Source organism: Genypterus blacodes, unplaced genomic scaffold (genome assembly GCF_046128005.1).
Source record: "Genypterus blacodes isolate CSIRO-AG114 ecotype Tasmania unplaced genomic scaffold, CSIRO-AGI_Gbla_v1 ptg000022l_1, whole genome shotgun sequence".
NCBI classification, from domain to species: Eukaryota; Metazoa; Chordata; class Actinopteri; order Ophidiiformes; family Ophidiidae; genus Genypterus; species Genypterus blacodes.
The window spans coordinates 132534-153427 of NW_027466835.1; the positions used below are offsets into that span (position 1 = coordinate 132534).

At 42.4% G+C, this 20894-nt stretch overlaps 2 protein-coding genes across 2 annotated transcripts; one reads left to right on the forward strand and one right to left on the reverse strand.

Annotated features, from left to right (window-relative positions):
* Nucleotides 1-3439: 3439 nt before the first annotated feature.
* On the reverse strand, nt 3440-8338 carry LOC142992304 (cytoglobin-1-like). The gene is made up of 3 exons (XM_076142670.1): nt 7934-8338; nt 5087-5318; nt 3440-4180 (listed from the first exon to the last, which is right to left on the reverse strand). Exons 1-3 carry the CDS (start codon nt 8074-8076, stop codon nt 4016-4018), a joined length of 540 nt encoding a protein of 179 aa, XP_075998785.1. The 5' UTR covers nt 8077-8338; the 3' UTR covers nt 3440-4015.
* Nucleotides 8339-10036: 1698 nt separating this feature from the next.
* LOC142992544 (phosphoribosyl pyrophosphate synthase-associated protein 1) lies at nt 10037-18927 on the forward strand. The gene is made up of 10 exons (XM_076143018.1): nt 10037-10429; nt 10740-10792; nt 11518-11584; nt 12044-12216; nt 12326-12441; nt 12764-12819; nt 12917-13062; nt 16548-16618; nt 16845-16991; nt 17304-18927. Exons 1-10 carry the CDS (start codon nt 10347-10349, stop codon nt 17460-17462), a joined length of 1071 nt encoding a protein of 356 aa, XP_075999133.1. The 5' UTR covers nt 10037-10346; the 3' UTR covers nt 17463-18927.
* The last annotated feature ends 1967 nt before the right edge of the window (nt 18928-20894 follow it).

Below are 20894 nucleotides of genomic sequence, written 5' to 3' on the forward strand. Positions count from 1 at the left end.
GCATCCGGAATGTGTAACTAATGGGAACATCTGCAGAACAGCTAAGGGAGGCCATGATCAAAACATGCGTCACACTGATTTGTTGCTCCTGATTTTACTCCTCGTGGTGATCTCAGAGTGAGCCACCAAGAGCAGATGAAGCAGCATATGATCACTGGAAGGAAGGAAGAAAAGAAGGAAGGATAACAACCTCCTCCGTAGTATCTCTCGAATAGAAATACATTTTCCTTAGGGGGCCACTAGAAAAGAGAAAAAATGAAAGGAAATACATTTTACATGATTTATTAGTAGTCTGTTTTCTATTTGTTTCTATGTAGAATAAACTGTTGATACTCACCAAAATTGTGATCATTGCTCAGGGTGGTTTAAATTCATATCTAGGGGGAGAGGAAAAAGCACTCGTGAAGCATGAGTTGACATGTAAAGCCATGAATCATTTAAACAAATAATCTGCTGTGAAGGAGCAAATTAGCATGATTCAGCTGAACAAGCCTGCCACCCAATGATAGTGATCCAGAAAGCAAGATAACGTGCCAAAAGCCATTGACCCACATCAAACCGACATACAGCCAACTGCTTAATGTGGAACAATGGTGATCTTGTTTATATCAAGGTTCTTCACAGCTCCTTTAAACATGGGAAGTTGGGAGGAGGTAATGTATTTATAATACATAATAACCCTCCACAAAGCTAATGGATTGTTGTTCTGTCTCTGAATCATTTAGTATTAGTAGTGTAGCAGTGAGTACTTAAAAGCTAAATGTGGGGCAGGCATCTTAGGACTGCATCTGCGCCTGTGTAACATGCTCCACTGCTCCACTTTCCGCTCTTGTTTGGAACTCCTTCTGTATACACCCCACCCCATCCCCCATTACTACTACAACTGTCCATGTCTCTTAGTCTGTCTGTCTGACTGTCTTTTTCTACATACAATACACTCTGTGGCTGCTTACAAACCTGCACAATCCAATGTAACTGTGTATATGTTATCATTTTCAGCTGTTTGAACTCCATTGAGCTCATAATATGTTGATTCCCTCATGTTCATTTTAGGGGGGTTGCTGCTGGCTCTCTTTCGCCTGGTGAAGGCTGCGCCGGCCATGCGTGAACACAGGCTGAGGAAGGTAGATGCCAACCCGCTCACTGTCCTGACCCCTGACCTTTCTAAATGGTTGCTACACAAGGTAAGCTCATCATTTCTGTCATGGTGCATGCAGCTTCTTGCCGACAGTGACGGTCATTGGAGGCAATTGTTGGAATGGTGCTTGTTGCAACTCCACACAAACAAATGACAAATGGACACCCTGAAATTTCACCCCCTTCACCCCAGCCCCACCCATCACCCTAAGCCCAGCCTCACGTTTTACATGAAGCAGCGTTAACATTAGATCTTGTTTTTGGCTAGAGATGTGTCAACTGTGACATCATTCATATGACATGTGGGTGCTATGATGTCATTAACAACTGTGACATGCTAGGGTTAGGGTTAGTTATGCATAAGATGCATAGGGTGCATGCATGCATTATGAAATATTTTACTTTTGAATGAAACAACCCCGTTTTATTGTGTTCAGGTGTCAATATCTGGTTTTCGGTTAGTTGTTTCCTATTAGCAGTGGTGCAAAGTCTTGCTTATACGCAGCAATGGCATACGTTCATAACTTTCAGTTTGAGGTGAAATGGGGTGGAAGCTTTCATTTTGCCCTCTTAGTGAACCAAGTGTGTCTCCACCTCTTAATTTGGAGCAGATGTCTAGTTGAACACATCTGCTCCATGTGTGACTTGATTTGTGTTTCAATACCTTTGACGCTGCTTATTGTCATTTTGTTGTTTCTGTTTCTCCACTGCTTACTTCCAGTGTTTCGTTTTGAACATCTTTCTGTCTGTAAAAGATACCAAGCAAACAAAAAATATGGTTAGTCAGTTAAATCAATGGCTTTGAAATTTGCTCCCTGACTGCTCGACTCTGGAAGTACTCTGTATTTCCCAATAAAATACATCCAGCTGTTAATTTACACCAGGATAATGGGCTTCACAGTCCAGGCACCTACCAATTCACCTGAATCATAGCAGACGATGACAAATGTCTTTTGTATTCCCATGGTCAACGATTTGCTGTTTATTAGCTCATGATTGTGCCAGGTAGCGGTTGCCATGCTCCATGGTGCTATAACCACATGATGTTGTTTGCCATTGCTGTGTGAGTGGCTGAGCAGAGCCAGGGGACTGGAAATATTGCACTTTGAGTCAATTAGCAGCCATGGACTCAAGAGCTCTGAAGCTTCTCCCTCCATTCATCCTTCCATTATTAACTGCAATATGCTGTTGTTGTGTACTGAGCCACTTAATCCACAGTGTTGCTTAAGGCAGACCCTAAAATAATCACAGGAGTGATTTAAAATCAATGGTGCAGTTTCTTCTCCCTGCATCTCCCTCTCTCACACTCTCTCCCACACAGATGCACATGAAGCAAACATACACTTCCTCTATTTGTCTGTGTGCTCATTATAGTTCATCAGTTTCTCACAAACCTGAAGCTGACGGTTGGAATCCAGTATTACTGGACTGACAATCCAAGAAGAAACCAGTTTTATCACTAAATGAGCAAAGGTACTTTTTCTCATGACCACTAATCAGTATTACCTGTAAAATTAAAAAAAAATGTAAGTCTGAGTACTTACGGTTTGATTTGATTCGAGAACATTTTTCGCAGGACGAGAGCCACGGTGGTTAGGACCATCATGGTGGTACACATGGTCCTTTCCCAATGACGCCTTGGGACTGCTGATGATTAAAATACAGAGAAATCTCCTCCCATTCGATTGCTTTAATGTAAAAGAAAGAGCTTGTAGTGTAACAATCAGAATATTTCTGTCATTTGTCTTGGCTCTCACTCACGATTTGGAGATTAGCTTAAAGGATTAGGTAGGATCAAGGAAGGGTTAGAGCACTGTGGCAGATAAACAGAGCATGCTGCGTGTTTCTATTCTGAAAGCAGCCGCCCTACCGCCGTGCTGTTAACACAGCACGGAGAAGGAAACATTTTGAAGAGGGTCTGATTAAATGGCTGTCAATGTACAGCACAGAAAGAAATAATTTGCAGCGAAATATGTGCTTTTCTTGAGCAATACTGCACCTCAGATTATAGTAGGCGTGAATGTTTGTCTAGGGTGCTTGCCATATTGAACAGCTTTTATCCATATTAAAGAGCTGCTTCTAGATATGCATGGTGCTCCAACATCCCAGCTGCCCTGACAATACATGACAAAATGTCAGTGCATTGTGAGATAAATGGGATATGAATAGTGCTTTCCAGCAGCTATACTTAGCATTGCTGACTAAAGGAGCAGCAGGCCAACTGGGGAAAATGTTAAAACACACAGGAGAATCTCATTAGGACATGTGGACATTCTGAAAAGATGGCTCTGATGTCACAGGGTTTTCATTTATTCTCTTTAATATCAATCAACACAGATACAAAGGTGAATTATAATTCAAAATTTACAGTTTTCACATCCATTAGAAATATAAAAAAAACATCACTGGTGGATAGAAGAGAACAGAAAAACAGCAATATTTAAAAAGAATGGCATTCACATGGCAGTTTTTAGATATATACACATTCGGTAGAAGGCACAACCAAGTTAAATGTGACCCATCTTTCATTTAGATTGTTTAATCATTTACAAGGCTACAAAAACAAGGAGATGATAGCAACACAGTATACTATGTTAACTGTTTTATCGCATAATATAATCTCCAATTTTCCCATTTCACATAGTGTCCTGGGCACAGGACAGGTTTGTAGTGTATACATGAGAGCCTACGATGCAAAGCCCATGATTATATTAGATTGTACTGTATCATTTATAAAGATTTATTTGCAGATCAGCACTGTGAAGATACACTGATTTCTTTCGATGGTCGAAGGTCGATGCAGTTTAGGCTGATACCTAAAACGGAGAAGTCAGTGGGTGTATCTCCAGGTGCTTGTCCATCAGACCCAGACCCAGACTCATCCGGTTGAGGTGGAGAGTTTCGTCCAACCCACTTCCTTGTAGGTGGCTCTGATGCTGCAGCAGAGTGTAGCCAGCAGTTTGGTCCAAGCTGCGCCCACCTCTGGCGTCACAACCTCCGGGAACTCCTCTCCCAGAACTTCCAGGATCACACCACTTAGGATCTGGCCAAGATATAAAACACAGAAACAATATTTTGTAGACATGAAAGCTCCAATTTTAACAGTTGGTCCTAGCAGTGAGAGAAAGTTCCAAGTGCTACCAATCCCACTGAGAATGAACACCTCAGATTCTGCAGTAATGCCAACTCTCAGCTCATTGTTTTGATTGGTGCTTGTGCATGGTTGAATCCCAATCGCAGCCCAAAATACGGCAATAAGGCAGTGGGCAGCCACTCCCTGCTCACACAAGCTGACTGTACACTACCTGCTCAGTGTAAAAAGGCAGACAGCCAAAATAAACAAGTGCCCAGTGAAGGAAATGCAGCATCTAGGAAGCCAAAGGGGCAGAAACTTAATAGATAATTTAATTTAATTCTGCAAGTTATCTGTAAGCGTTTAACTTTAGGAGGTCGGCAACACCATAATCTATTTTGAGGCAATGAAGGATTAGAGCTCTTGTGTGTGACGATGATAATTGCTGCTTCGGTTGGCAGCGATGGATTGATTGCTCATAGGTCATTGGTCGTCTATGTTGCTTATTTGCAGGCCAAGTAGACAAGTGTTACGTTTCATGTTGCAAAAGACAGAACGGCAAGGAAATTTGATGTGTTTTAGGTCAGACATCCAGATTTATTTCCTCAGATGAATGTGACACAAAATGGATCAGAGCTTATCTGAACCCGCGTGCATCTTTGCACAACTCATATATGATATGTGAGCACCTCTTCCATCATCGTATTCATCCACACCTGGCTCCATTAACTGATTTACTGCTGATTGATTAACTGGTGCAGCTAGGAGATAAACCGTACTGACTTGTCCTTGGAAAAAGGAGTAATTTACTTCCTAATGTGTGGGCAAAACCTGTATGCTGGTGTGTTTGTGTGTATAACACTTATTTTACTGTACCTTGAAGTACACAGGATCCACCTTGTGCCTGAGGGCGTGGGCCTTTCCCAAAAGCTTCAGCACCGAGGCCACCTTGTCTGAGTTGTCAAGGTTCTCCACCAGCGTATTGATTGCATTCATGACTCTGCGAGCATGACTCCTGAGCTGGTTACTCCTCTCCAGCTCCTCTGCCTCCTCAATGTGCTTGAATTGGCTGAAGTACTGCTTGGATGAGGGGAAGTTCACGAACAGCCTACAGAGGAGGTGAGAAAGCGTGATATGGAACGCGAGCAGATGTTGTCTGGCTCAGCTAATGTCATTTCCCTTCTGCCCCCACAGGCATGATCCTGGGAAAACCAGGTTCACACGGTGGGCTGGTAGGATATCATGAGTATATATAAGCACTGACATAAGAATGCTGCATATTTCCCCTTTAAACATTTGCTTTAAGCGGCTATTTCACTACTGTGTGGTATGCATGAATACAAAAACATACAGTGGAGATCATATATACATCATATAACATACAAGACAATCATTACTACTCCTCTTACCAACTGTTTGAAATCATGAAATATCGCATAAACAAGATTTGGCGTCAATTTCTCAGCATCTGATAAAATGTGGAACAGATGTTTCTCTTGAGTGTTGCTTGGCTCTAAAACCACTGGGGAGAAACTGTTTCATAAGCGTTTCCGCTGTGGTTTTGATAAATGAATGTATTCGTTTGTTCAGTAATCTGTCGGCATTTTTTCTGGACCCCCACGGAGTCAGCTGTATGGCACAAGTATAGATTGCAGAATATGTTGTCAGCTGCATCAAGTGTAAGCCTTGCAACAAATCAGGGGGAAAACTGTACATTCCTTGTCATTCCACAATGCTTTGTAGATCTTTTATTTACACAATGTTTATAATTTAACCGTGGCTTTTAACACAGCAAAACAGAGCAGAGGGAGGGATTACTATTTAATGCTAAATTGCCGCTGATGTACATGAACTACATCCATCACCGTGTCAAAAAACTTGCCACTTCCCACCCGAGCAGACTGGTTCTGCATTGTGGGTCCTGTCATTGCTCAGAAAGAGCCCATCCTTGCTCTTGCACGATTTCACAATTCCTAACAAAAGGTGAAATGTGCAAATTACAGAGATGTCAAAAAGGAATGTCAGTGCCTATTCAGGCTGCCATGGCTACACCTGATGCCTTGGAGTTGCAATTATGATTAAACTGTGACTGATTTATGTTAGTTATCATTTTTCTTCTTTAGCGTCTTCCACGATGTACTCTTCACGGGAACGAGTGGTCATTTTTCTTTGATTTGAATCCTAGTTTGACCACTGGAGGTTTCATAAGAGCATCAGTGGAGATGGGACAAACAAACAAACACACCCCTCCCACAGTCTGGGAAAGGAGGAGCCGATTTCCCAATTCTTTATCTCTATGACGGAATATGTTCCGTTACCTCTGAAGTATACAGCTGCTTTCACACGTGAATTTAAATGTCAGAAAATGGAGGAGAGCGTGTGGTGGTCTTATTATCTTAGCTTCAGGGCCTGTGCGAGTGCTTACTTGCGTGGTGCAAAGTATTCCGAGCTTCACTGCAAAGTAATGAGGAACCATGGTGTTTAATCTTTCTCTCTTGTAATTGCATGACCCATGGTTGCATATAAATAGCCTCATTAGTATTTTATATGGCCATTGGAGTCTTAATCCTCTCTTATCTATTCCTCGAGACTGAAGAGCTCCATTCAGAGAAAGTTTTCAATTTCAGGGACGGCTCTATAATTAGCCAATTTGGTTTCCGATACGTTTACTGTCTCGTTTGTAGCCGTCCTGTGTACACTGAACTTCAAAACAGTGCCGGGCTCTCCTCTCAGGGTCAAAAGATGAATTTGCAGTGGCCACGATCATCTATCACAGCTCATTCTTCACACTGCTGAAGGACTTGGTGTCTTTGTGAAGGGCCGTCAAATTCAACCATAAGGTGAAATTGAGTTAAGGCCGTTTATTTCTGACATCGTACAAGAATCTTTTTGCCTTATGTTGAGTGACACCCTTTGGTCATAATGATGATGAACACTTTGCTAAAATTGTGTTGTTTGTGTAAAGTCAGAGAAGTAAAACTAAAAGAAAAAAAGTATTATCAGAGAAGTGTAGAAGATTTGACTTTAAGTGATGAAGGAAGGTTGTCCAGCCCTCCCCAGGCATTCAAAACATGACATACCCTGCAAGGGAGGAACCTCTCCGAGAGCCAAAGATGTCTGACTGATTGATTATAATGTTCATCCTTTACGGACAAAATGGGATGGAGAAAAGGGGGAGAAGTGAGACTATCACATGCAAAAGATAAGACTTGACTGTCTAGAAACTGCATGCACTTTTCAGACAGGACAATCCCACAGTCTAGGAAATGACAGAAAAGCATCTTTGGGCTTTGTGACTCTTGCAGGTGCAGAGAGTTTGCTGAGGGGGGAAGCAAAGAGATGCATATCTGACATTATTAGCTAGGAAGTAATTGAGTTTGTAATGATGAAGGAAATCGATGGAAAGGCTTAAAAGAGGATGTAGATGACATGTACAGTTTTGTGAGACATCCAGCTATTTCAACTGCTAAGGGACTAAAAAGGAACAAACAAACTATGAAATGGATGTGTGTGTTCAAGGGTGATCAACATCAAAATACAGGAACTCTAAAGATAATACTCTAAAGATAATACTCTCCACTGTATTTCCTTATGATCACTCTGCCATATTTTTCCACGTCTTCAGTGTCAGAATGAAAAGATACATGTGCAATAAGTCAAACTTCCTGACTGTGCTCTACCAGAGAACACACTCCAAACTTGAGACAGCAGAGAAAGAAATACCTGATTAATATGGCCACACCAACATCATCACAGGTTTGAAAGACTTTTGCCCAGGAGTCCTGGATCAACACCTTTTCGCTGTCAGTCAGTGGGCTCGGTTGCTCCAGGTGGTCCACCTCTCCTTCTCCCTGCATCCTCTCCATCCGGGAACACAGTTGTGTAGAGCTGTGCACGTGCAGAGGGCAGGGCTGATAAGAGAACCACTCCACCAAGATAAACACCTCCTGATTCTTCTACCTTTTCCCCACTTGCCTCCCTCTGGGCTGGAGAAATGAATCCGCTCCTCTTTGTGCCTTTTTTCTTGTGAGAACCTTTGCCACCAAATCTCGGCTGAGCTGGAGTGTGAGTGTAGAAGAGGCTGTGTACCACGAGACACACACACACGCCGAGCAAGTGAGGTGGAGCCTCTCTCTCTCTCTCTCTCTCTCTCTCTCTCTCTCTCTCTCTCTCTCTCTCTCTCTCTCTCTCTCTCTCTCTCTCTCTCTCTCTCTCTCTCTCTCTCTCTCTCTCTCTCTCTCTCTCTCTCTCTCTCTCTCTCTCTCTCTCTCTCTCTCTCTCTCTCTCTCTCTCTCTCTCTCTCTCTCTACCCCACCTTTGGAGGTGGTCTAATGAAAAGATTATGAGATAGCAGCTAAAAACTCTCCAGCTCTCAGAGCAGAGACATGCAATGTCACAGCAAGAATACAAGGTTAGATTAGGAAGTTCAAAGAGGAGGAAAAGCATTATGTGCCTTTTTGCAAGACTTATCATTCATTCAGCTAGACTCTCCGACAGAACCTGTATTAATAATCAATTTGCCCTTCCAATCTGCCTATAGGACAGTTTGAAATGTATGAAGTAAACCGCCTGAAAGCCTTCAAAGCAACCACTTTGTTTTATTTATTGTGTATGTAACATGATATAGATTGCATCATCTTGTTTTCAGTCCCCTCTCCACAATTCCTTTGAAATAAAAGCACACACCCTGAACCAACTTGTCTTTCATTGTAATTTTGTCTTTGAATACATTGGTTTCCGCCCTCCCTTTGTATTGACAGGGGTTATATGAGGGAAGCTATGGTTGTTCTGCCACATCTGGAGACTTGCCAATGTCTTTTGATTCAGGTACGGTTCATACGAGTCATATGTGAAGGGGAGTATAAACAAAATGGATCAAACATACATACAATGAAGTTGCTTGTAACGTGAGATTACCGTGACCACACACCAGGTTGTCAACAATTTACAGTATGTAGCAGTGGTGTTAAACATTGACAGAGTGCTTAAAAGTGTGTCATTAACTAGCAGGCTAACGAAAACTGCCAAATATTGAAATATCTTGTTTTGTGAGGAGCGTGCCGGCAGGTTAAGGTTATGAATGGCTGCTGTGTCACCCGAGCTGATAATAGGAAAGTGGGTTGGAAATGTTGTATTGTTGTAACGTGTTGTACTTTGGTATGAGTGGACGGAAGATCAGTCATGTCTACTGCCAGCCACCTATTATTTAAAACAAATGAGATCAAAGGTCACAAGATTATCAGTGCATAGGTTTATGGATAGCAAACTTGAGAGGAGCGAGAGAAATGTTTCTTGTTGATGAGATCAGGTTATTGTGTGAAATTACTCACTAACAGTTTGTCTCCAGCGAAACAAGTGAATGCGTTATGGTTCAGATTCTATATGATTAAACAAAGAAAGAATTTAGTTAGTTATGATCAAATCTATAGGTTGGTGTGGATGAATATCGACATCTAGCGGAGAACTGGAGTACCGCTACTTTCAGAAAATGTAGACATGGAATGTTTGAATTGATTTATAAAATTTCTCGTGATTTTCTTTCCTTTGTTACCTTAACCCCTGTCCTCTTCTATGTATAATCTGATAATACATCATTATGTCCTCAATCTGCCGTTAGTTAACATTTAATTGAACAAATTCTCTGAAATAAACATTTTACCGGATTCTGGCACGTTTAAAACGACTTTTGGATACTTGAATATGTCTGTTAGTCTGCCTTCCCTAGAGAATTGATACTGTTAATTGGTAAATAAATAACAGGAATTATTTTGAAAAATGACTCAACCACGCAACCGCAGAAGGTTGAACCTAACGTGGTTCCGTACTTGTTAGCGCGTAGATGCTGTCATGTTATAGTGCTAGCTTACTTGTGCATGAGGATTCAACATTTTGTCTTTAAACAACGACAATCGACAGTTTTAGCTACAGAAATACCGATAAGGTTTATTTTGTGGCTTGAAGTTGCTGGTTTATCCCGCACCGAAGGGCTTGCCTATAATTATCTCGTCCTGGCATGCTCGGGTGCTGTATCTAGTTAGCTTACCGTCAACGCCATCGGTTGATAGTGAGCAGGAAACCTAGTCGTCAAGTCGGTAAAAGGCTCAAGTTTCGAAACAAGAACATCTAAAGAAGCAGAATGAACGTCGCCAAAAGTGGCTACCGGGTCTTCTCCGCTAATTCTTCCGTGGCGTGCACAGAATTAGCCAAGAAGATAACGGAGTAAGCCTGTTATTCTTTTGTTTGACCCTTCCCATTATTGCTGCTATGAACTTTTCGAAAACCAACTCACGATTTTGGTATTGGTAGTTTAGTTTGAGCACGAAATGAGGAGGAATTCCCAGGAACAGCACATTGGAGTCTGTACACACGTGTGATCTGTTGTGATCGTCACAGCTGTTTGTACTTTGCCATTGGGCTTTTGGCTTTCTATAAAGTTGATGTAATCTATAACATGTCACTACGCGTCCAGTTGTGAAATCATTGCTTTCTCTTTGACTTACCTGATATTTTGTGATCTCTCGCTTTTCAGGCGCCTGGGAGTTGAATTGGGGAAGTCTGTGGTGTTTCAGGAGCCAAACAGAGGTGAGAAGAAGAGATGAACCTGCCTCAGACCATTGAGCAGATAATTAGCTACTAAATGGCTAATTAGTCATGTTTCAGGGTGTTACTGTGAGAGAAAAGGTGACATCATTGCCCCTCACTTTTCGTAAATCTGTCATTAATTTTGGGTCCTAGAACAACAACTGCAAAGAAATTGAAATGAATGCAAGATAACGCACTTGGTTGCACTTTTTGATCGAAAAAGCAGAAGGATTTAGACTTTAACCATCGTAGGGGTCCCTTTTTATTCAGTCAAACAGAACAAAGACAATTGGCAAAACTTTTTTTTTTTTTTTTTCAGCCATAAAATTTGAGTTATGTTTTAAACTAGAGTCTGTATCTGAGAAGCGTGTCCCTTTTGTGATGGTGTTGAGGTTTGGCCTGGTTTGGCCCGCCTGTTGGGGTGCATGTGAGGCGACAGATTGTAATCTACTCAGGAGCGTCCTGTGACTATGCTGTCATTCCAAGATAATTAATGTTTGCACAAGGTCTTTGATTTATAATAGTGTATGGAATTGTTGACCATCCCTAGTTATTCAAATTCCATTCATCTGAAGTGATAAGCAGCTGTGGTAACCGTGTGAAATGAGGTCATCAGAGTTCCCTGAACCTCAGGACTCGATTTATATAAAATGTTTCACTATTGTGGAAGTTAGATTGTTTTCACATTGGAGTCCTTTGCTCAAATGTTTGTTGTTTTATTACAGAGACTAGAGTGGATGTAAAAGAATCTGTTCGGGGACAGACTATCTTCATCATCCAGACCATCCCACGGTGAGTAAAGGGTATTTTAGTGTATCAAAACCCTTCAATCACCGACTCTCTGTCAGTGTGATTTCAGTGTAACGTTGATGAAACTTAACAGCTTAGTCTTTGTTGTGGTTGGGATTAGTCATGAACCCGTTTACAGGAAACTTCAATAGAAAGTTGGACCTGATCCAAACGGGAAGCCATTCAATATAGGTGACAATGTGGATGTTAAAAAATGCCTTAAACATTGTGAGACGAGGTGTAGGCATAAAGGCAGCTGTAGTTGGGCAGAGGTACGTGCTATCATGTAGTCTGACACAGATGCACAACATTTCTATGCAATATGAGTTTAGGAACATGCATGATCCCTGCAGGAGGTATCGGTTCAGAACAAAGTCACCAACCCGCAGGAATGATCAGAACTGAATTCCGTTTGTCATCAGTAGCTGAAGTTAATTAATTCCTCATCTGTTTCATATCCAGAGATGTCAACACGGCCATCATGGAGCTGCTGGTCATGGCCTATGCCCTCAAGACGTCCTGTGCAAAGAACATCATTGGCGTGATCCCTTACTTCCCCTACAGCAAGCAGTGCAAGATGAGGAAGAGGGGCTCCATAGTGTGCAAGCTGCTGGCTTCAATGTTGGCTAAAGCAGGTGAGGACAACAAAATGCATCAGAGGTTTTTGTTGTTTATTTCTCTCACTATCTTTGTTGTGGAAGCTGATGCGTCTCCCTGCTTCGCTCTTTGTCTTTAATCTCAAAGGACTGACACACATCATCACCATGGATTTGCATCAGAAGGAAATCCAGGGCTTCTTTAGTTTCCCGGTGGACAACTTGCGTGCCTCACCTTTCCTGATCCAGTACATCCAAGAAGAGGTGATTCTGTGATAGCCATGACTTCTGTACGTGTTTAAAAGGCCCCAGTAAACAACACTTCACCTGTAAGTGTGATGTGTTGTTTACTTTCAGGGCCTCCTGCTCAGCATGGACTCAGATTTAGGCTCTCTCTGTGCTTGTTGCTGCCAAGATGAACTTTCGTCTGTCTCTCTCCCCTCCCCTCTCTAGTTAGGACAGACATGACATGGCTGGCTGCCTTTTGTTTTGGTTCATGCATGGACACTTTTGAGGTTGGAGTGGCTGAGCCTGATCACAGTTGAGTCTGTTGGAAACATTGAAACGTCTTCTCTCATCCTGTCAGATTCCTGATTACAGAAATGCCATCATCGTGTCCAAATCCCCATCAGCAGCTAAGAGGTAACGATGCAAAAACACAGATTGGACACTTAAAGAGACACATCCAGTGTCTTCCCGCTTTCACCACTGTGTTCCTGCTTCTTCTCTGCTTCAATAGAGCTCAGTCCTATGCAGAACGGTTGCGTTTGGGTCTGGCTGTCATCCACGGCGAGGCTCAGTGCTCGGAGTCCGACATGGCCGACGGACGACACTCCCCGCCGTGCGTGCGCAACGCCACGGGACACACGGGACTGGAGCTTCCTTGTAAGACCACCCAGTCGATCTTTGTAGCGTTCTTGTCGTCTCATCTCTCATGTTCTCTGCACTGATTCGCTGGTCCAGTGGATATTTGATGCTTGACCGTTTTTTTTTTTGTACCAGTACAGATAACACGCTTGTCTGTTGTGCGTTTGCTTTTTTTCATTCAGTGACATCCTCTCTCACCTGTCATACTAAAGAAAACGTCTTTCATTTGTAGCAGTGAAGGCAGCGGTGTGCCTCATCCCACATGGCTCTTTTATTCGGAAAGTGGCCAAAAACTCCAGAACTCTTTCCATTTGTCCGCAGCGGCTCCCCATTATTCTTCTCGTCACTCAGTACGTTTAAATTCACAAACTTAGTGGATACGCCGGAATTCCGAATTGAAATTAGCCCAAATCATAGCATGCATACTTTAAACAGCATATGCCGCCTCATGTGCATTTGTCTCAATGTGCAGACTCGCATTGTGCTGTGATTACGCAACACCCACTTAACCTGTAGAGCGCTGCACTCCTGTTGATTGTTCGTTCACAGTAAGGACAAACATTTAAAGTATCGCGTGTTAATGTGGTGATTGTGTCCACACGCCGCAGAGAGGTGAAACTGAAAGTGTTGCGTTTGTTTCAGAGAGAAGTGTTTACACTGGCACATTGTTTGCCTGGTCACTGGTACGGCACACACCTAATTGCGACCGCAAGTTTATTCTTGTTGAATTGAACCGACCTGTAGAAAACACTCGGTCTGTGCTCATCAAACAAGGAAAGGTGTGAAAGCCTCGTGTGTGACTTAGTCCGTCTGTGGGATGAAGCAAACTGCAGCCGACGCCTCAGCACAGTGAGTTTAATACCTCGGCACGTTTCGATCCTGGATAGAGCCGTTTGATATTTGCTCTAACCCTGTTTCAAGCTGGTGACTCTGCTTCTCCTCACTCATGGCATCATCCATATCTCATCCAGGGAACTCTTTTGTGATATTGCACAATTGAGGTTCACAGTTACACTCCAGCTGCTGATGCTGCATCACAAAGCCACACAATCTGTGTCTCGGTACATGTAGGCTACATGAAAAGATCTATTTCTTCCTTATTTCATAAGTACTAATGTGACTCAAGCATTCTGTTCCAAGTGGGTAAACTCCAGTTGACCCCATTGTAATGATTGTCTATAACAAGATCAGGTGATTGTGTCGTTGGCAAATGACTCCAAAGGTTTTGGGTCCAGTAGTCACTTAATTTGTGTAATTTCACAATTAATATTTCTATTCTTACTTGTGTTGCCGCCCTTAACTTAAAAAGAAATCCTCCTTTGAAACTGTTAACTCCCACATCACCAGTTAAGTCACAACGAGTCCTTATTGCTGTAGCATTTGTTTGTTTTTGACGTCCTGTCAGATTCATGAGAGGATTTTGTGAGTCTTGGCGTCATGTGTTTTTGTCACTGTGAAATATTTGTGCATTTGTGTTAATGTGGTGTTTATTTGTTGGTAATAGCAGGCAAACAACAAGCTCCGTTCCCTGGCATAGAGCTCCCAAGTACGACCGTAAACTAAATTTACCTCTGACTTATGAAATGATTCCTCTTCCAATGGTTCTTCGATTTGTGCATGTACAGCCCAAAGGGTTTGTGATGCATCTTGTAAAAACACAGTCTGGATCCGGGAGAGGCGGTTAGTAACGACAACAAACAAGACCATTTGTCAAAGAAATTTAGAATAACAGTTTAGGTGGACGTGTGACGCACACACACGGTCCGCTTCCGTCTTCCCCTCTCAGAGATCCAAGACGGTTCTTACAAGATGGCACCCTCTTTGTTTTCTTGTGTTCTGTTCTCGGTTTGGACTCCATGAATCAAACCAGAACCATGGCAAACATTTTCTTTCTTTCTTTTTATTTTTTTAACTTAAATATCTGGACTCATCTTGCCAATCAACACATGGTGCACCCGTATTGGACTGTTTTAACATTTTGGTCGTCATATCTGCATGTGTAACAACCAAGCATGCGTTGGAAACCCAACATCTAATGACGCCTAGAGGAAACACCTCTTCCGCTGTCGATGTTGTTCGAGTGGAAACGGACGATCGGCAGCGATTCCACAATGTAATTGTAGAGCAGTTAGTGACGCTGCAGGTGTTCTAATCTACTTACAGACACGTTTTATTAGCAGTTATATTTACTATAGCCCTGTCTTATACTTTATGGCTAAGCTGATCTCTTAATTGATTAATTTCAAGGTATTGAACCGAGTACATTTTAGGTAACAGCAGCTCAACAAGCAGTAAGGACAACAGATTTTCCCCTAAGTGTGTTGATAACAATGTGGCTTTTGCTGTTTTTGCCGTTAGTGATCAAAGTCTCAGTGTGTTCTGATGCCGTGGGACTCGCAGTGTTCAGCGTGTGCTCTTGCAAGGCATGCTCTTATTTTCTCTGCTACTTTTGACACTTCCTTCCCAATCGGCTTGGCTGGCTGATTGTTTCCTTGTTTTACCCTCCAATGACTACATTTACATGCACATGCGTCTGCCTTTAAAATTTTATCCCAACGTGCTTTGAACTGTTCATTTAACATGTTTGTTGTTGATGTGTCACATGCATGTAAACATGTGTAGGTCTGTCACCAGCTGCTGCACTTTCTCTTAGTTCAACACGTTATGTTTAGAATGAACCTTTTTAGTGGCGTACAATTGAAGTTGACCGAGTAGATGAGCACAAAGTGACTCAACAGTGTCGGGATGGACGGCAATCTGGCTCACAAGTCCTCGTCTTTAAGAGCTGCCCTGGTATAACAGCATGTTCTGTGTTATACGTCTCAGGAAACATTACGCAATGATTAGCATGTCAAATGTTGTGTGCATGTAAAAGTTGTCGCAGACAGCAGTGATGTTCAGATGAAGACCGGTCTAGAACATTGGCGAGTGTGTTTGAGAAGAAACCCTTCATCTGTACTTGTCGGCCTCTTTTGTCTCACGTGAAACAAGATGGTTTGGTGCAAAATGGTTTGATGTGCAGACTGCTGCCTACACACACACACACACACACACACACACACACACACACACACGCGCCTGCTGCAGCCCCGGCCGAGGCTGTGCCACCGGAGCGATCACGTGTTGCCCCCTGATTGGGTATCCTGGGCAGAAAACCCTGTCATTTAATTTTGCATGGCATGTGCTGTAATACGTTTGGCATTTGAGTTGAATCCCTCAGGGGTAGGTGGGGTACAATGGGGGGAAGACGAACCTAAGCATGAGCTCAAATGGCGTTTGATTGCCATTTCCAAATTGCATCTGTATTACACACAACTCAAGGAATTCTTACAAATCAAATTCATCATAATCCCATGATTTGGGTTGCATCAACACATTTTCTCAACCCATTTTACCCAATCTCTACTAAGTTGTTTTTGTGTAGGTCGAATGCATTACACACACACACACACACACCTTCTATGAATGCTCTCTCAGGCTCACTGGCTCTTCTTTCCTTGCAGTAATGATGGCCAAGGAGAAACCTCCCATTACTGTGGTAGGAGATGTGGGAGGAAGAATCGCCATCATCGTGGTAAGAATCTGCCAAGAAACTTCAAACAGCATGTTCAGTTTTGATTCATCTGTTTCCAACTTTCCACAAGGCTTCATCATAAATGCTTCTATTGGTGAACTTTCTTTTCTGGTATTACCCTCAATTACAGGAATCACCAAACCCCTTACTAACTAAGTGGAACTGCATTTACTGCATCATTCCTGACTCTCGCCGACAGAAACCCATTCTTTGTCTGTTTTCCCAGGATGACATCATCGACGATGTAGGAGACTTTGTTGCCGCTGCAGAGATCCTGAAAGAGAGGGGCGCCTATAAGATCTATATCATGGCCACACACGGCTTGCTCTCTGCTGATGCTCCTCGGCTCATAGAGGAGTCTGCCATCGATGAGGTGAGTGACCTGAGCCGTGTGCTCTCACTAGCGGGACATGAAGGATCTTGCGGTTTAATTCTCGCCCCCCCTGTGCGACAATTCAATTAACTTCCCCAGTTGATAGTATGGTCATTGATCAAATCAGTTAGGGTTTGGTAAGAATTGGTGAAATCAAATCTCCTTAAGAACACTTTGGGCGAGGTTAATTAGACAAAAAGTCTGTTTTGACAGTTATGACTCTACTTGAAAAAGCATGATGAGACCGAGACCCTTTCCTTATATGGTAACAGGTACTACAGACTACAATCTCTGCATCTGTCCGTCTCTCAGGTGGTTGTGACTAACACGGTCCCCCATGAAGTGCAGAAGCTCCAGTGTCCCAAAATCAAGACGGTGGACGTCAGCATGATCCTGGCTGAGGCCATCCGCCGCATCCACAACGGAGAGTCCATGGCCTACTTGTTCCGCAACATCACCGTGGACGACTAGAGGAGCTGGGTGAGGTCCGACAGTGACTGCGGGCAGGTGCTGCTGCTTCCTGCCTCCCTCATGTCCGTGTATTGTGTATGTCAGGATTACTATGTGTCCGATTTCATCTAAGGCAGAGAATAAAAAGGGTGAGAAAAACCGCCCAGTTATTTCATGCTATTATCCGTTTAAATTGAGAAATGCATCCGGGCGCGGTCGATAAAATGGTTTCACTCGGCGCTTTGATGGCTTTTAATAACCGCAGAGTCGTATTTATTTATTCCTCATCTGGCTGCTCACTGTAGTTTTCCAACCTGCTGAAAAATGTTGCCGCACTCCATCAAACCTGATTTCTAATGACTGACCCCCTTATGTCGCAAAAGGGGAGAGGATCTGTTCTCTCACTCGCACTCTTTCCGGCCCTCTGGATCGGAGCGGCTCAGCACTGTGACTGCTCTGCATTTGACAGGATTTCATGTTGACTCCCAAACACCTCTTGTTCACGCACCTTATTAAGAAAACAAGTTTAATATTTCATCTTCAGCCGTATGCAAGGGTTTGAAGATATGTCCACTCCTACTGAATCTCTCACTGGTTGCTCGTATGTATTGTGTATGTATTCAAGCGGTTGACTGACTGTTTACTCCAAATCACAGGCAACTCCACATTACTGCCACGCAGATCAGAGTTTGTTTTCATGTATTTTCGGACCCCACCCACACTGAAGAAGACAATACATAGCAGAGCCTCATACATTGATGTGTACTCCTATTGAAACGGACACAGCGTGAGCATGAAGAGTTACTGACACACACACCTTCTACATAGACTACACATGGGAGGATTTGAGCTGTTTTTAGAATAAAAATAGAAAAAGGAGAACTTCCAAAATACCGAAACAGTAATGTGATGTGTGTGTGTGATTTGTGTAAGCGGCCAAAAACAGAAACACTCCAACACCTGTATGGTCTTTATGCATTAGATATTACTCGGGTGTCTCTGTATGAAGATGTGTTGTATCATTATTAGAACCTTTGCACCATGTGAGTGAAGTCCAGAGTGATGCTTGAGGGAGAATTAGTGTATTCATATGCTGATTGTGCCTTTTGCTCAGGGAAATATGCGTCGTAATCCAATGCACAATTGTTTGTTCTTGAAGTGTGTGTGCGGGTGCCCGTTTGAGCGGTGCAAACGTCTGAGAGTCTTCCATTAAAGCAGCACTGTACACCTCCACTCCCCTTTTTTTTTTTAAGGCTATAGAGACTGGCTTTCTCATGATGCGATCGGTTTGTGAGCGCTAGATGCAAGACAGGGGTTGTGGGTATAAGCTGTTGCCATGCCAACCTGAATCCATGGCTGCGCTTGGCATATTGTTTTCCCGATGGGTTATCTTGCTCATAGTCCCGGGCTCATAATTAAGACAGAAACATCTTGTGTGGCTCTGCAGCATTTGTCTCTGTGTATGAACATTAAACGGTTATTGTTGCTCCTTGTCTCTTTCCTAATGAGTCCTAATCAGTACTTTTATGGAAAGTTTTTATTACCTTTCAAAGAGGCATACAGGTGTCGTTGAGTTATTGAGTTAAGATATTTGAATGAATTTCACAGGAGAAAAACTTCAACATATACATATTTACTTTGCCCTATCCTGTGATTATCTAACCCTAACCTATTAAAACCTTTAGATTAAGGTCAGGATACAGTTGAGAAAATACTTCATTTATAAGAGTACAGCTATGGTACAATGTTAACATTTCAAAAGGGAATATTTACTGTACACATTTACTGTACATGAAGTCATATTAGTGGATATTATAATGTTTTCTCAACCTAGTACCACCTTTTAGAGCAAACACATTACGAGCTCATCAACAAACCACCAAATGACAGTTACAGAATGAGCATGAAGAGCATTGACACCATGCAGAACTACAGAAGTACACTGTGGTCACAAGAGGGAGAAGTTGGGCTAGTTAAAAAAAAACAACTTTTTTTAATTAAAGATATGATAAACTTAGAATCTACCCCTTAAAGAAACTTTTTTATCAATTAACCTCTTGAGAAATTCCACTTATTTCCACAAAAATCAACTGTAGCACCAGGGACACCTCAAGTGCCAGTGATGGTACACATACCACAAAGAAACACTTTTATACATTACTTAGTATATATTCTATGTCTCTTATGTCTATGTCTCTCTAACGCATGTAAAAGTGAAAAACTAACGCTTTTACTTGCGTATAGGAAGCCTGCATCAAACATTGACCTGCAGCGCTTCAGTAACATTGATGATGAATGATTTAATCTACGCCAACAGTGTAATACTTCTACATACTTTATAAAAACAATGCCTGTCTGTGCTACAGGAGTAAAAACATTGATATCAGTTGAAGATATCAGTCAGAGACCCTATACTTGTTCTAAACCTCTCAGGCTTCCATGTAACTCTGAGGAGCTTTGACCAAGTCTAGGGGCAGAGACAAACATATAAACACAGCAAATACAATAAGACAAAATGACAAATGTGTTCAACCTCCACTCTTTAAAGCTGAGGATTGCTAAGGAATTGAAAGTTTTAGTTCACACCTGAGCTCTCAGAAAGAAGGGTTGGCCTCTCTGCTTGGAGTCCGTGTGCCAAAAACAACTTGTTTAAAGCTCGCCTGAGTCACTGTGGAGCAGTTAAAAAACCCAGCTGGGACTTTAGGCGGACCTCAAAGAGGAAGCAGAGGACTGATAATCAGAGGTCACTTCCTTGTCTCACTCTGGGGAAACAATGCACCTTGTGTCTGAACTTAGGGAAAAAAGAGGAAGCATATCTCTCTCCGCCTCTCTCGCTCTCTGTGTGTCTGTGTGTTTGTGTGTGTGTGTGAAGCGTTAAACAGCCAGCAAGCTCATCTCATACATCTGCCAGCTATATCATACGTATCATATCATCGTACCTAGTATATTTTACAACCAGATGATGTCACAGATTCAATGATCTGACCTGAGAGGACACATTTTCTCACATCCACTTACATCATCATCATCATCATCATCATCATCATCATCATCATCATTAGTAGTAGTATGTGAAGTTTTCGTTATGACTGAGTTTAGATTGCTCTTCCCTTTTGTCCTTGACACATTGAGGAACAAGAGTAAAAGATTCACTATATTGGCCTCATCTATTGTTTCAATCATTGGAAAAAGAAGTTGGCATTGTTCTCTTCTTGTTTCTGTTCTTATATAAATGCTTTGTGCTTTTTCTTACTTTCCCCCACATTCTCTTTGAAACCATCTGCTGCAGTACGGATAAGTGGACATGGGAGGGCAGTGCAGGACAGAACACAGAGAGTTGAGAATCAATCAATGATGCTGGATTAAATGTAAACATGCCAAGTGTCAAGCACTTTCCCCTTTTGATTGTTATTGTATTGATTTATGTTGTTACGTGTTGGATTCATGTAAACT

Coding starts and splice junctions, on each gene's coding strand:
- LOC142992304 (XM_076142670.1), bottom strand. CDS start 8,076: ATGGAGAGGATGCAGGGAGAAGGAGAGGTGGACCACCTGGAGCAACCG. Junction 5,319..7,933: donor GGTGTGGCCATATTAATCAG/GTATTTCTTTCT, acceptor CCTCCTCTGTAG/GCTGTTCGTGAACTTCCCCT. Junction 4,181..5,086: donor TGGATCCTGTGTACTTCAAG/GTACAGTAAAAT, acceptor TATCTTGGCCAG/ATCCTAAGTGGTGTGATCCT.
- LOC142992544 (XM_076143018.1), top strand. CDS start 10,347: ATGAACGTCGCCAAAAGTGGCTACCGGGTCTTCTCCGCTAATTCTTCC. Junction 10,430..10,739: donor TTAGCCAAGAAGATAACGGA/GTAAGCCTGTTA, acceptor CTCGCTTTTCAG/GCGCCTGGGAGTTGAATTGG. Junction 12,442..12,763: donor TCCAGTACATCCAAGAAGAG/GTGATTCTGTGA, acceptor TCATCCTGTCAG/ATTCCTGATTACAGAAATGC.